This window comes from Trachurus trachurus (assembly GCF_905171665.1).
Source record: "Trachurus trachurus genome assembly, chromosome: 21".
In the NCBI taxonomy this organism is placed as follows: domain Eukaryota; kingdom Metazoa; phylum Chordata; class Actinopteri; order Carangiformes; family Carangidae; genus Trachurus; species Trachurus trachurus.
The window spans coordinates 8372398-8388262 of record NC_139899.1 but is presented as its reverse complement, the minus strand read 5'-3'; the positions used below and the strand labels follow the sequence as shown (position 1 = coordinate 8388262).

Below are 15865 nucleotides of genomic sequence, written 5' to 3'. Positions count from 1 at the left end.
ATGTTAATAATTACAATACCAAGACATTTGAATTATTATTCAACAGGGCATAAAATTAGATATTCCCTATTTGAAATGTCTCTACGTTTTGACTGATTAGTCAAAGTGGTCTGTTCATTGTCTTCAAAGTGGAGCTACCATCCATTTGTACCTGTTAACAGAACACAGGCGGGACAGTCTCCATTATTTCAGATTAGTGTGATTAATGGTTATTTTTTCAAGTAGCTCTGAATAATTAACATGCCCTTACAACCTATCTTTTATCTGTTATCTGTCTCTTGTAGGGACTGAAATAAAGTGGATTGATTCATTGAACCTATTTGTAAGTGCCCAACTCAAAATAAATTGATCAAAGAAATCTAATCCAAAAGCAACCAGACAGCATGATCATAAATTATAACACATACATATGTAGGTATCCATCCATGTGTAACCTGGCTGCTGCCTTGTTTGCTCCTTAAAATGTATTGGTTTTCTGCTACAATCATCATAAGGCATGTGTACGCTAAACTAGCCTGAGATCCAACATCTGTGTTTGCAGGATGCACTTTGAGGCATCAGCCTGCCGTGCAACGCCCGCAGTGGATTAATGTGTCAGAAGAGGTGGGGGTGGGGGGGTAGGAGCGATAATTGCAGGACAGGTGGATTTAGTGAGTCTGGCAGACAATTATCAGCACTTTGTCATGGTCCTGCCACAAGCCCTGACATTACCTGTCTTTAATAGGCTTTAATTAGCCTGGGAAATTTCATTTACCTAAGACCAAGAGTGGAGGAACCAAACGCAAAAGTAAAAAAAAAAAAGAAAAAGAAAAAAAGAGAGAAGGTAAAAGTACAGAATCCATCTGGAATTTTAATGAGAAGTGGGACTACTAAATTTGAAAATGTGAGACATTTCCCAGTTGTACAGCAGGCTTAAACCAAACAACTTTTTGTGTAAAAGTGGAAAACATCCAGGCTCATAATAAACGGTGTCATGTGTTTTGACTTAGCATTAAAAAAAAAACAAACAAACAAAAAAAAAACATTTTCAAAAAGGTGTTGTTTAAAACGGTCAACACATTAAATACCATACGCTGCGTTGTTAGCACATATCCAAGGGATTTAGGGCCAGGGCATGTGCTACTGACTGATCCCATGGCAGTTTCTTTGTTCGCTGTATCTCATGTCTTTCCTCATCTGCTGTAAATGACCCTGTCACATTAACGCACATGGAACGGTGTATGATAAGGAAATACTGAAATCCAAGTTGATCTATGTTGATGTTTTAGTTCTACTCCTTTGTGAAAATGCAGTGTATTATCGTGTAACTCTAAAACTAAACGTGTTTAATTATGGCTTCACAGTAAAAGATGTCAATTTATTCTCTTTTTTCCCCCCAGAGAAATATATCAATGAGTATACTGGTCCTTATTTTTGGTGTTTGTTCAGAGGTATCATGTAGATAGATGTCATATTTATTGCTTCTAGTTAGAGATTGCCTTGATTTCCATTTTTTGTAATCCTTGCAGATTGTACCTATTTTGATTTCTTGCTAGCTTAATCTTGTTTTAACGGTTTCCCCTGTAAAATATGAATAAGAGCACAGATGTGTGTATAGTGTAAGTACAAATGTTCATTTTGGAATATTTGATTTCATAGGGGGTTACTTTTGTTAAAATGAAATTGTAAAGATCAATTTAGGTTTTTATGGCATTAAACCTTATTTGAACTTGGTTCACAGCATATTGTCACACTGAGTCAGCTCCAGTCTGTCGGCGCTCGCGGTTGTCTCATTTCATTCCGACAACGACTTCTCAACAGGATAAACACACCATTTTAAGAGGTACATTTCAGTGTAGCTTTTTAATGGGCAATAAATCTGTGTCCACAGGCGTGGATGATACCAGAGGTACACCTCAGGGAGCACATCCATTTTGCTGTGGCCATCAGGGACAGGGGTCTTTTCATTCGCTTCCATTACTCTTATCTGATCAGGGTGAGGCACCTACTCCTTAGGCATCAAGTCACACCAGCCTCTCCTGCTGCACACATCCTCACCCTTGAAAAACTAAGAGGAATGTTAACATACCTTTCCCCCCTGGTTTACAAGTGGCAATATTAATTATCAGGTTTTGTTGCTTAAGAACAACAATCACAAAGGGAAAATTCATTAGAAATGTAAAGCAAAAAATTTGCAAAAGTCCACACATGCCCTCTCCAGCCACAGCTGATACTGTATGTACTCCTCAGGAACTGACAATGGCAATTTTACACCCTGGGGAACAAAGGATTATACACTTGAAGGAATAGAAAAATAAGTAGTAGTTAAAAACATCCAATCCATCACAGAATACCTCCAGGGATGCAGCATTTCTTTTGTCTCAACCTGTTACTTCTTTACGTAAGTCAGGACACTGCTCTCTGCTACAGCCTCACGAAACAGACATTGTCATATTAACAAGCCCATATTCATATTCAAGCATCTAAACTCTTGACCCAGTGTCATTGTTCATCGCTTGTTTAACGATCCAAATTACAGAACAAATTTTTAAGTGTGCAACTGCAGGCATTTCCACTTTCAGGTGTTACGGTTGGTTGGAGAGAGCGAAAGCGGAGGCAGATAGAGGGTTGAAGAGGCGTCCTAAAGCAGAGATGGTATCTGGCATTTTCCTAGGATCTGTGCTGAGAGGGGTGGAGGGGATCGGCGAGCTGCTGATGAAGACGTCTCTGTTCCAGCAGGAAAGAGGTGCCTCGCATTCACTTTAATTAGAGCCTGCGCCGCACATTCACACACAAAACGTGTGGAAGAAATGCCTTTCATGTGTCGTGAAAGGTTCAACATTAAACATGTTACTAAGCTAATGCAGTTAAAGCACATTTTCTTTTGATTATCACCAGTGGTGTTTCTTCTATTTAAAAAGAAACCAGTAGAAGAAAACAAATCACCTCTGTCTGACAGCCACATCCATTAATATGGTCATTAAAAAGAGACGGTGTGGATAATAATCATCCTTTTTCACACTGAAATCACTTGTTACATTGACTTGTCCAATTAAAAATAAATAAACAAACCTGGGGCACTTCGTACTGCTGGAAAATGTTTTAATGGATTAATGCAGGCATTCTTGCAGACAACAACTTCATCTTTTTTGCTTCCAACCAAAAGTAGTTTCAACATCTCAACATGACGCTGAATGATGAGTAATATCATGTAAAAATGATGCTACTCTTTTAATTTACAAAATCCTCTGAAGTGTCTGTCACACCACACTACATACGAGACGGACTGAATAAACATGACAACCCCCCCATTCAAACACAGAATAACATTGCCAGTAGAAGTGATGCTCAGCATCCTACAAATATCCAAGCATGTTAGAGGAAATTTTTGCACATACTCAATTCATTTAATTCTGCACAAATATGTCAGATAATTGCAGAAAATAAATTGTTAAAAACAAAATTGGTACTTGGACACTTTCTTTGACAATAACATGACCATGCATTAGTCTCTCCACTTTTAGTTAACCACAATATATTGAGAATATATATTTGCAAGTTGGCGATACTAAAGGAAAAAAATTCTTAAAATTTTATCTATAACAGTTCACAGACGTATGATCTGGAATATGTCATTCAATGGGAGACTGAGTAAATACTTCCATATACTTCCAATGTTCTAATATATTAGGGCCAAGGTACAGACACTTTTCTGTCTTACATGAATCGTTAGGTTTGACACTGGGTCTTCATAATGGCAGATTATTTTTCCCCACAAATATGCAATAGAACAGACTTTCTTGTACACTAGTCTTCTGAAGATGGTTCAACTGTCATTTACATAGAAATGGTGCCATCAATATGGGGCATACACATCTTTTAAAAAGTGTAAAGAACTGACCTTGCACTGAAAGTGTTCATGCTTTTTAATGTCTAGTCACAAAACGGGCTAAACATTACAAATATATATAATATTTCCCATTTAGTTAAACCTTTGTTACGTTCCTATAGAACTCCATATCAAAATGACTATTCATGGGAACTAGTGCAACCTGGAGGAGGCCTGGTCTTTGTGACAAGGCAGGCACAGAGTAAAATAGACAAAGTACTCTAGAGCAGCCCCAGAGCAATGGCAGATATATTAAGGCCATTTTTAAAATTACGGGAAAAAAACAGTAGCAGACAGCTTGACTTGCTACCCGGGTTGAACAGAATTCAGCTGGGGAAGCAAAGCAAGCAAGCAACACCGACTGAACCGATTTTTTCCCAATGCATTGATGTCAGTCGTCCACGTGCCAGCCTCCCCACATTCCTGGCCAGAAAGCTCCACTCTTCTTTATTCAAGTGTGTTCAGTTTTGGTGGAAATAAGAGTGGTACCCTCGCTAGTCCTTCCTTTGTAAACCCATGCTTCACACCTCCAGTAAAGTCCTGGGGCACAGTCAGCCAGTCACGACTGTTTTAGACGCTTCCTGGGAAGACCAAAGGGTGGGCACTGCGCTGATGCCAGGGCACGAAAGGCCTCGGCTACCAAGTGGGGATGGGAGTGGATCATTGACTTCCAGCCTGCAGTCTCCATTATATCTGTAGCATGACTGTAAGCACAAGCAGAATGAAGTTACCATTCAGACGTAAGACGTGTGCACATTAAAAATCAATAAACATAAATGGGATGGTAATGACAAAGCAAATAAAGCAGATTTTCACAGTCAAACTTGAAAAGGGCCATTAGTGCCTTATGCATGAGCATAGGTTGAAATGAACGCAGGACTGGAACGTATTCGCATGTTGAATACAACAGCGACAGATTTTAGGTTCAACCTTTCAAAATGTCCTTAAATAACACACTACATCATCTGAAAGAAAAACTTCCCGCAGCGACCACCTCCCTTCTTTTTAAAATTCTACAAATATTCCATTTCAAGGGTTTATGCAGGTATGAGTCTATTAATAACATGGATACAGAGATATGGAGCTTCAAACTGAAAAGGCAAATAGCACTCTGTCTGCCTGAGCTAAAACAATGAATTCTAATGCATCTGGTTGGGGGAAGAGATAAGAGTGTGTTATTAATCTTGTGTCACATATATCAGCTAATTACATACTTGCTATTCCAGTTCTTTCCATCTTTACAGCCCAGCTGTCTCAGGACACTGCACCTATGGCAAGGAGATAAAAAGGTAAGCATTCAGGGCTGGTAAACAGAAATGGCAGCAGGAATTTATCACTGGAGGTTTTTTTTTTTTTTTTTGCAATACTTGCCTGTTGATAAAATCTATGGCTTGTGCTTTGAGCTGCTCGGCACTGTGCAAGTCTGCTAGGATGAGGGTGTCGGCCACATTCTCCACTGAAAGGCTGTTGCACAAGGCCTCTTCACACATGACCTTTAAACGTTCCAAAGCATACTGGGGTGGCAGCGGGGGACACGCATACACACAGACACACACAGAAACACAAAATGATGCAGTTACATGTAAGATTCAATGAGGATTCTCATGTTTTGAGGTTTTGTCTCAACTATTTGAAGAACATATAAAAAGCACATGTAGAAAAAGTTACTGAAATCTGTATTAATTATGTCTCAACTACTAACGAAGAAAAATGAGCAACCAGCAAGCTCATGTAAATATGGAAATAATAAAAAACACAGAATTACACAACTTCACCACATGGTGCACATTTATTAATTTAGTGGTGATGAGGGTTATCATGAAGGGGGAATTCAGCTTGTTGCTTATCCTTCAAGAGAGGAAATATCGCTATGGTAACTATTGAAGTGAACTGATTATAAACGCACAACCTAAAAAGACACAATGTGTGGCTGCAAAATTTGACCTCCACTTGTACACAACACACAAAAATATAAATTGTCAAATGAGCATCCTATAGGAATTTATTATTTATTTTCCTCATCAAAGTCCAAATACATGTTGACCATAGGCATCAAAAAATTACAGCAATAGTAGTACGTTATTATACTTTGAGAGGTGTTTGATATTTTTCATGTTGTGTACAAATATGTTCAATTTTTAAAAGAAATAGACTTATTCCTCTATAGTTTATCTGTGATGAAAATATGTCACATTAGATGTAGGCACAGAGAGACAGCAAGCTACATGACTGTCCCTCAGTGCATCAGATTTTAACATGACTGTTTCAGTGATTAAGTGGCCTCATATTAATACTGACTAATACCTCATGATGATACAAGTCTGAAACTGCCGCTGAAGGTGCCAATTTTCAATAAATAAATAAAAAATCAAACTTGCACATCAGTTATTTTGATAAGAGCTGATGGATCCAAGCACTGTGTTCTGCTATTATCGGCAAACACAAAGAAGGATGGGTTTCTATAGTTGGTTGCCAAACATTTTAAACACAGCGGCATGCTCTCCAACCACATCCAAATTCAGAGGTGTTTATGCCTGATCTGAGCAGCAACACTCGAGGTTAGAGTGAAAACCAGATGTCACAAACCGGGGCAGAGAGATTATTGTTTAAATATGGGGATATCAGCGCACAGTCTCTCTGAGAAGACACTGATAGTGTTACACTTGATTGCTCTCATGAAAGGTACCACAAAGGGGGAAAAAAGGAGAGCTACAGACAAGTGCACAATCCTTGGCTCTTTTCTACAATCATGGGGTGAAGTGGATGGCAGTGTCACATTGTCAATTTAATATAGTGACAGGAATGGTCAGACAGAGGACTGTGATGTTGGTTTATAAAAAAACATCTCAAGTCTAACTAAAGACAAGATTCGTGAGGTTACATATTTGCACTTCATTTAATTCACACTGACCACACAAATAGACCAACTAAAGCCAGAACTGAAGGAAACTGTTTTACTGCTGATAAGTCGGAGGTAGATGCTTATTAAAATATAAACATTTCTTGGGTTCTTACTTTATCTGCAGCTGCCAGCAAATTGTCTGCCATCTTCTCCAGGTTGGGGGCCTTTCCTGTGTAGATGAAGCCCATCATTTCCTTAAAGACGTCTGGGTCCACGTCACTGATGTCAACACGGTTCTACAAAAAAAGTTACAAATGGTTACTTGACCACTAGCAAGACTTTGGGAACTGAAAAACATCCATGTCAGATGGTGATGAGTATTATTAGCAATGAGTTGAGGGTGATGTTCATTAAAAATATCTTTGTGTGGCACTTGTACCACTGTGCTCATAAATGGGACTAATGAGCAAGATCAATGACCTGAGACAAAAAGCCATTATAAGCAGATATTCTCACCTTTTTACTTTCTTCCATTTCATGTTCAAACATAGCATTAAACACTGGTGACCTTGCTGTCAAAGAGATAAATTGGACACTGGTAAATATAACAAGCCAAAATCACAATTCAATTGCTGGAAAAACAAATCAATAATTCAAAACATACCAACCCTGAGTTATGTGACAAAGAAAGCACATTTGATAAAAGAGCATTTAAAAAGGGATACAGTTGTCTGACATAAAAAAAAAAAACTGTACAAAACAAACTATTACAACTGAACTGGTGCAGCTTCTTTAAAATGCTGTAAAATCTGTGGAGCTGCCACTTTGTCAGCATTTTCTTCCTGACTGCTGCAGTTGCCACCATGTCTAATGGAAACACACTGGAGAGGAGGGCCAGCCTCTCAATCTCCTGGATCCTACAATCATCTGGGTCAAGCAGGGCCAAAGAGGGGTGGTGGGGTGGATTAGTGCCCACTGCAGAACTAGGCCGCCACAAATCAAGCCACGGACACAGACCCCACTACAGCCGTGCTTATGGGCTCTCCACGAGGGGGCATTAAGACGTGTCTTGCTGGAGCCTGTTTGGAGGCTTCTCTCCTCGTTGCTGTGTGCTTAAGTGGCGGTGGCCAAGGACGGTCTTACCTGCGAGGATGGATTTGTGGGCTTTGAACTCCTGCCCTCCCACATACAGGCTACAGTCTGTGAAACGTGAGCACTCCCACAGGTTCCCCAGGTCATCGGACAGCTGGCACTCAGGTACCTTCAGCATGTTCATGTTGGACTGGCCTGAAATGTTAACAGAGTCCTGGACGACGCTCACCTGCAACATGAGAAACATCACAGGGAGAAGCGCACGATGAAGATGACTCATCAAGACCAAGCATAGCAACACATTAAGCAGCAAACATATCTGACAGCACTGGAGGAAAAATCTACAGTTGCAACGACTAAACACATCCGCTTGAGACCGAAGTTAATTCACTTTGCTGAAACACCTCATTGATGAGAAAAGGCATTTGTCTTTCATTTGAATGTAATTTATTTTTCAAAGTGGCAGTGTCTCTGAAAATGCTGAATCTTTCTGGAACTACTCTCCAGCACACTGTCCAGTCCTGGCAGAATTCAGCCAATTGCATTTACATCAAAATTCATTGAAACTCAATTTAACTTGTCCCTTGAGAGAGCATTTTAGGAGACATTTATTCTTCTTGACACAATGAATTCAATTATTTTCAGAACAAGTGTCATTGTAAATAATGAGAAAAGGGGGAAGCATTTCACTTCCTCAGATTTTAATGTAATTTCAAGCAAATGTCATCAGTGTGGTTGTAGTTAAATGGCACTGCAGCTTACACTCTGGTGTAAATGCACAATGACAAGAATTAGAGACTTGAGCTGCGATTCAACTAAGAGTAACACTTGGAGTATGAATTCTTCAGCACTATAATGATCTTCTATTATTGGCCAAGATTCAATGATCTGTAGCCCGTGTACAACACATCAGCAGCTCAGTAATACGACACTGCTACACAATAAAGACAGATGAGAATAACAGAGGCTGAACAGACACACTTGGCATTATGGGGTTTGGCAATCCAAATTCAGATCATTCAGCCAGTCAGCAAAGAGGAGAGTAATTGAAACAACCAAATAATGCTAGGAGCTGTGTCCAACAATACAGCCTCTTTGTGCCCATTTCAGAGCTGGAAATCACATTTTTCACATAAATTATACACAGTAACTTTCTGTTTTAGTCTCAACACCACAGTCAGTTCACTAATGATTGATATCCAAACTCTAAATCCTCTCTGCTTCATTGAACAACATGTAACAGGCATATTTAAAGGATGTCGTCGCCAAAAGAAAGGACACACATTTGAGAGATTGCCATTTTCTGTGGACAGATGAGAAGAAGTGTGTGCCAGCACAATGACCTTGGAGAATGAGCAACAGATTCAATGGGGAAAAATAACTCTTCACAATCCCATTCACATGTCATTTAAGCACTTCTGTAAAGTTCCACCTTCGTTTCAGGTAAAAGCGAGGAGAGTGTGGCTCTGTGTAAACAGAATTGTAACGGTTTAGTAATAATTACCTCACAGAAGAGAGTGAGCTTGTCATCTGGTAAGAGTCCATTAGCTTCATCGAGGAGGAAATCTCTCCTTATAAATTTTTTGAAGCCCCAGTCTTTACCTTGGACAAATCTATATGCTCTTTGGCTTTCTGTAAAACACAAGAAAACAAATAACTCAGTCTTGTTAGAAACCATACCATATCACATGACGATAATTTTCCTTTAACATCACACTGAGGGTGGGAAGCCTCGAAAAACACCTTGCTCGAGAGTTGAAATGTAGATAAATGTATTTACCTCCACTTAAATTAAACCAAACTGATAAATAGTGCAAAGGTAAAGTGTAGCAGGTTTAAAAACAAGCAGTCATACATCATCCATCGTGTTTCCGGTTGCAGATTGATCATGAAGTGTTCCACAACAACTATTTGTCAAATTCCTGACATTCAGATGAGTTACAGAATTTGGGCTTCCCACCATGAGCATCGCATCAGAGGATTACGGCTGCTGCGTGAATGGTCTACTGCCTTTGAAAATAACCTGAAGTGAGGCTACACAAGGAAAACCAAACGTACATAATAATGAGTGGATGTGGTGATGATTCTGCTTGTACTCACCCATCGCTTTTGTCTCCTCCCTTTTAGCATTCAGCAAAGAAAACTTGAACTTTGCCCGGACTTCACTTTTTGGACAACTAACAAGTAGTAAATATAATGACAGATAGTCTTTGCTTTCGTCATCAAGTCCCTTTGGATTGACACGCAGACACCTGGAAAGCAAACAGATGCCACTGCACGTTACTAATCATACTAGACAAGACAGTTACAACTGCTTTTATCACTTGTGTCAAAACAACACTGAGGACACTTCAGGAATGCCACTCCAATGCGTTGTTTAACGGAAGTACTTACCATTTCATTTTGTCATTGGGACCAGAGGAGAAGGTTGAGCTCTTCAACACCTCGCCCATTTCTTCTCTGCAAAAACTAAAGTTGTTTATGGTCCACATGTAGGAAAACTTCACAACTTTGACCTTGGAACCAGAAAGAGAAGCATAAGGAACCATCAGACCAAAGCTTTGTTTCTTTTGTTTCTATTTTAAAAAAAACACAACAATAACATTTTACTTAGTCAACAAACAGTTTTTATAGTTTTAACTTATTACAATTAAATGGTTTGCAGCAAAAATAATACAAAAGTTTCAGATATTTTATTGTCTTATCTTTTGGTAAAGTAGGTCTGGTTTGGTTATGTCACAGTAGGAAGAGCACAGGTGTAATAATAAAACCAAAGATGGCTAAACTCCATTTAGCAGTTATAGACTCAGGGTCCTGGTGTCGTACATGCTGGCTCTCTGTCAAAATGTCATGATTTAATGGGGCACTTGGACAGAGGAGAGCTGTAGTTAATATTATTTGCAGCGCCTGTTCTATGACTAACAGCACGTCAAACTGTCTGCTGTGAAAAGGCGTATTAACAAAAGAAGGAAAAATAAAAGTAGCAGTGCACGTTGAGAAGGAAATACCAGAGCTCAGGGCTTTCCCTCTCCCTTTTCTATGGCTGAAAACTATTCAAAAAGATACACCTAATGTAACTGGCATCTCAAATATGATCTGGCTCTTTTGTGTACACAACATGACACAATTAGTTCCATTATGCCCATACCTGTGTGTAACACCAGCTCTCTGCCACAGGTCCACTTGACATCTCCCCAGGAGGAGGAGGGGTGGGAACCCGTGACATCACTGGCTTCGGAGTACCACTCACTCACGTCCTTTAAGCGCTAATCATTCAAGAGAGTAGATATCATTAGTTTTGCAAAAATTAAAAGCACAGATTTCATTTACTAAATCAACTAACCTTTTAACCAATAGTTTAAAGTCTAGCAAAAAAAAAAAAAAAAAAAAAAAAAAAAAAGATGGCAAAATCCTTCCCTGGAATTTGACTTGTGATTGTGATGGAAAAAACAGAAGTCTAAACTCTCAGGCAAAGTCAAAATATGTGAATTCAGCTGCAATTGCTGCACGGGTATGGTGACACATGATGCAAATGTATCCATGGTAACATAGCAAATTGTGTGGTCTATGCTAGAATCAGTACCTACTTAAGTGTGGAAAGCATTACTGACACAGCTTCAGAAAATTCACACTCCCTGGCTGGTCACATTAATGTACATGTTCAAAGCCACTCTCCAGATCATTAGAAGAAATGACTGTGAAAAAGACCACAGGTAAAACAGACCTCCTGTAATTTAATGACATGGTGTGAAAATGTGAAATTATGGCATTATTTTCATCACTTTTAGAACACCTCAGACTAAAGCAGCTGCGGTGTCAAACACTCAGTATCCTGTCACACTTCAAACTTCTGAAAGACGACCAAACAGGGACCATAAACAGTGAGACTGACATTATCTCTAAAAGGTGAAATCTCAAGTGTTATTTAAAACTGAAAAAAGTTTCCAGAATTATTTTTCAAATGTACTGGAACTTACAACTCAACAAATACCGAGCTACAGCACAACATGTTCTCCTCTCCTCCAATTATTGTACTGATAAGCTTTTTGCTACTATCCTGGCTAACTAATAATAATCTATTTTCCATGAGGGATAAATATATAAAACATAATATCATTCATCCTGCACAACACCATGCGTACAACACAGGCAAACCATATCAAAACCCTATTAGTGTGGCATCAAGTAAAGAGAATCAACACAATCCTGTTGTCGATTACAGCAGAGCAGCTAAATGTATGTGTGCTTGGTGCAGCTTAAAGTTTTTAAATGGCACATTATGCCAGATGGGGCAGTCTGCTAATCACAAATTAACTGTGGACACTAGGGAGACATTAAATTACACTATGCCTTTAGTCAACACATAGATTTTTTCATAACTTGAGCTCAGCCTCCATGAGAATTGAGTGTTAGTCTCCGATTCATTTTGTAAACAAAGGAAGATATCTGGATAGCTATCTGCACAATTTTACCTGAGATAATTTAACTGGAAACATGTAGTGGAAAAAAACAAACAGCTTCTCACATCATGCTCTTGACTCACTGTTGAGGTGAACTAGCTAGTTGCTTAACAGTTGTGTACAGTAACACCTGGCCTGCAAGACTGTGCAGAAAAGGTGATGGAGCAGATGTAGCATGTTGTTTTAGTCATACAACGGCCTTTCGTGTCCAAACATGAAATGCACATGTTCAGTGAAGCATTTCAAAGTGTATTACATTCCCTCCTCACCTGAGACTGTGAAGAGTGTCTGCACATTTCATTTCACCTTTCTTACAAAGTGAACTCCATGTCAAATCCTCTAAGCCACATCATATCTCCGATCAAGCAATCTCAAAGTTAGTTCCTGTTACTTCTGCAAGGTTTAAATATGGTCCACAATGTCAATTTTTTTTGGCAAGTGGCAAATGGAGCGAGGCAAACGCCTACAAATACAATACAACTATATCGTTCATTTAAAAATGTACCATACACACATTTGCATGTACTGCACACTGACACAATGCTTGATGCAATAATTACAAACAACAGAGATGTATCCATGGCAAGATGACAAGAGGCACTAAAAGCCCAGGGAAAGGATGACATGGCTAGAATTTCTGTCCGTCCAGCTCTCATCTCTAAATTTCAATTCTTTTGTGTCCCCTAAGCAACATGTTTCCAGCATTTTTCTTCATTTACATTGAAAATCTCTTATTTATCTTTTGATTTTTCAATATTCTGGGGTAAAAGTATTCAAACTGTGAGACAATGTGCACGTATGGCCAAGCCAGCAGGGACCACACTAAATGATACCTGTTGTCTCTATTAATATGATTCACTTGAAATCACCTTTCATGATATTACGGGCCTCCAAGTCTCATAAAGTACCACAGATGGAGTGGATAAACACTGGGCTACCAGGCCTCAAATTCAACAACTGTACAGTTCACTGATGCCACCCTTACATACGATTATGTTAAATAGATATGTACTGTATCATGCAACACAAGCAATGAAATGAAAACCTTCTCATCACCTCTTGATTGGTTGAAATGTATAATGATGGAGTTTTTCTAAGTTATCACAGGATCCTTCATGGCCCCATCTCCATGTTCCACTCTAGAGATAAAGAAACAAAAATTAGACCTTGAAAATGGAAATGAAGTGCTATTAACGCTACTGAAGCATCTGGCAATAAAGTCACAGCTCTCACAATAAACCAGAACTGTCACATCTACCAAGGGACATACATGAACATAGTGACAGCGATCAAACCACTCAAGAATGCCACGTTATTAAAAAGATACTCAGATACCAAATTGTGTTAGCCCACACAGGCAATGTGGGGTTTGTATACATTCCCATGTATCATAATCAACCACATCACATTTCAACGCTTTCCCGTGAAGCTTTGTCAATAACCGAGGGCTCAGGCCATAAACCAGTCAGTTAAATGAGCTAACTCAGGACTCACCGGCAACTTTGTTTGGCTAACATCTTAGCTGGGTCGTGCCACCTCGCCTTCACTACAACACAAGTGATGCTATCCGGAAAGGCACCTAGCTAGTTCGCAGTAGTTTAAGGTTAAATTGTCGTATCTTAATTGAGCTATACGGCTCGCTCTGGCCCAACATTATATGTTATACGAGATGTAAGCAGATGTGACTGCGTCTGATACAATGTAATCGAAATCAGTGGAGAGCAACAGCTCAATGTTAGCGTAACATCAGCTAAAGTGTCAACACTAAATCCCAAACCATCAATATCGCTTCACGATTCGCCTCCTATACACATATAAAGATAGATAATCAAGCAAAGCCTCCATAATCAAAATGAAGAACAATAGGATTTCGCGAATCTGTCAATTATGTGTGAAATACGTATTTAGCTAACACAAGCTAACATGAATCTTCTCATTAGCAAGATTAATGTTAAGTTCACTTTAGCCTTGTACCGCAAATGCAGCTAACACTGATCTGCTAGCTTGTTAACAGTAAATCCTTCCCCATACAACCGGTCGGACTCACGGTAAATGGTCCTATGTTGAACCACAAACTAGCTAACGACACCTCAACTTAAACTGTTCATGTCCCGTGCAGAGCCCGCAGTATAAAACAAAGGGCCTGATTCCTGTGGCAGGATGCTAACTACCCAAGCTAAACCCTCACGTTTTGGTTCAGTCGGCTGGTGGGAAAACAACCGCGGCTAAACAGCAGCTAGCTGAAGCTAATCTCTGCACTGATGCTCACAAAAAGTTTAAAAAGACATGGTGACGGCGTACCTTTCAATTTCATACTTCCATATATATCGGACAACGCATGTAGCTTTGTGTCACACTCGCTCCTTTCACCCTCGGTTACTTTAAACTCTTTTTCACTCAATCTCTTCTCAAGGCTTCTTTGTCTAATTTATATCTGTGCTAGCTTACATCTGTCTAGCTGGCTGGTATCTTTAACAGGCTAGAAAATAGAGCCAGTGCGCATGCGCCACATTTGGATAACATCCTGGTCCATCTCTTTTTTTTTCTTTTTCTTATTTTCCCCTCATCCAAACATACTTGTACTGTTACTGCTACTAGTACCACCATAATAATAAATCAAAATGAACCCTAAATAAAACTGATAACAATAGATGATAGTATGATGAAGGTATAATATAATTTTTCATTTTTTATTTTTTAGTGGTAGCAGTAAGTAAGTTTGAAGTTGCATTAGGCCTAAATCAAGAGCCCTTCTGAAACATAGGCTATTAAAACTACAATATAATTTTATTTTAGGTCTATTGCGATCTTTGTCTCTATTCAGTCACTTTGTATATGTTGTAAAATACTGGTAGGCTACAATACTAGCCTATTTTTAAGATGTCAACAAGTGGGCTAAACTTTGACCCATCTGAAAGTATGTGTAACTTAGTGTTGGAGTACCTACTATTGTCTGTGTGGGTCGATGGGGTTATAATTTGTAAAGGTTTGTCTTTTTTTCTTGTACAAGTTACATGTGTAACTTAGTTTAAGTACCTATAGGCTGTGTCTGTGTGGGTCGATGAGGTTATAATTTGTAAAGGTTTGTCTTTTTTTCTTGTACAAGTTACATGTGTAACTTAGTTTAAGTACCTATAGGCTGTGTCTGTGTGGGTCGATGAGGTTATAATTTGTAAAGGTTTGTCTTTTTTTCTTGTACATAGAATTCTGAATATAAATGTATTCATTCACAGCATGCTTGAGGGTCTATATGGGAAAATGCAAATAATGTATATGGACAGAGTAGGTGTAGGCCCTACTCATCATCTGCCTATTATCTGCCCATAATTGCCCATCCTCATAGGCTATACAGACATCGAAAAATAAGTAAAGAACAGAGTCTCGATAGATGAAACCCCCAAATGCAGCTCATTCTCAGCCACTGTCTCTTCTTTCTGCTTCTGATGTTTCTCGTTTAGCAAACACAAAGCAGCTTGGGGTAAGTCATTCTCTGAAACAATACACCATAAAGACTCCCTGTAGGCCAGTGATAACTAATTCCCTTTCAGATGGATGGACATTGTTCTGCACTATGAGCGATAAATGGCTCCTCAGCACCAATCA

General features: G+C 39.1%; 1 protein-coding gene across 1 annotated transcript; it reads right to left on the bottom strand.

Moving 5' to 3' along the window:
• Positions 1–3070: 3070 nt before the first annotated feature.
• spopla (speckle type BTB/POZ protein like a) lies at positions 3071–14723 on the bottom strand. Its single transcript, XM_083996753.1, has 12 exons — positions 14564–14723; positions 13319–13401; positions 10951–11068; positions 10197–10318; positions 9903–10054; positions 9307–9434; positions 7854–8031; positions 7227–7282; positions 6884–7006; positions 5240–5382; positions 5083–5136; positions 3071–4572 (listed from the first exon to the last, which is right to left on the bottom strand). The coding sequence occupies exons 3-12, from the start codon at positions 11026–11028 to the stop codon at positions 4428–4430; spliced, it is 1179 nt and encodes a 392-aa protein (XP_083852879.1). The 5' UTR covers positions 11029–11068; positions 13319–13401; positions 14564–14723; the 3' UTR covers positions 3071–4427.
• Between the last annotated feature and the right edge of the window lie 1142 nt (positions 14724–15865).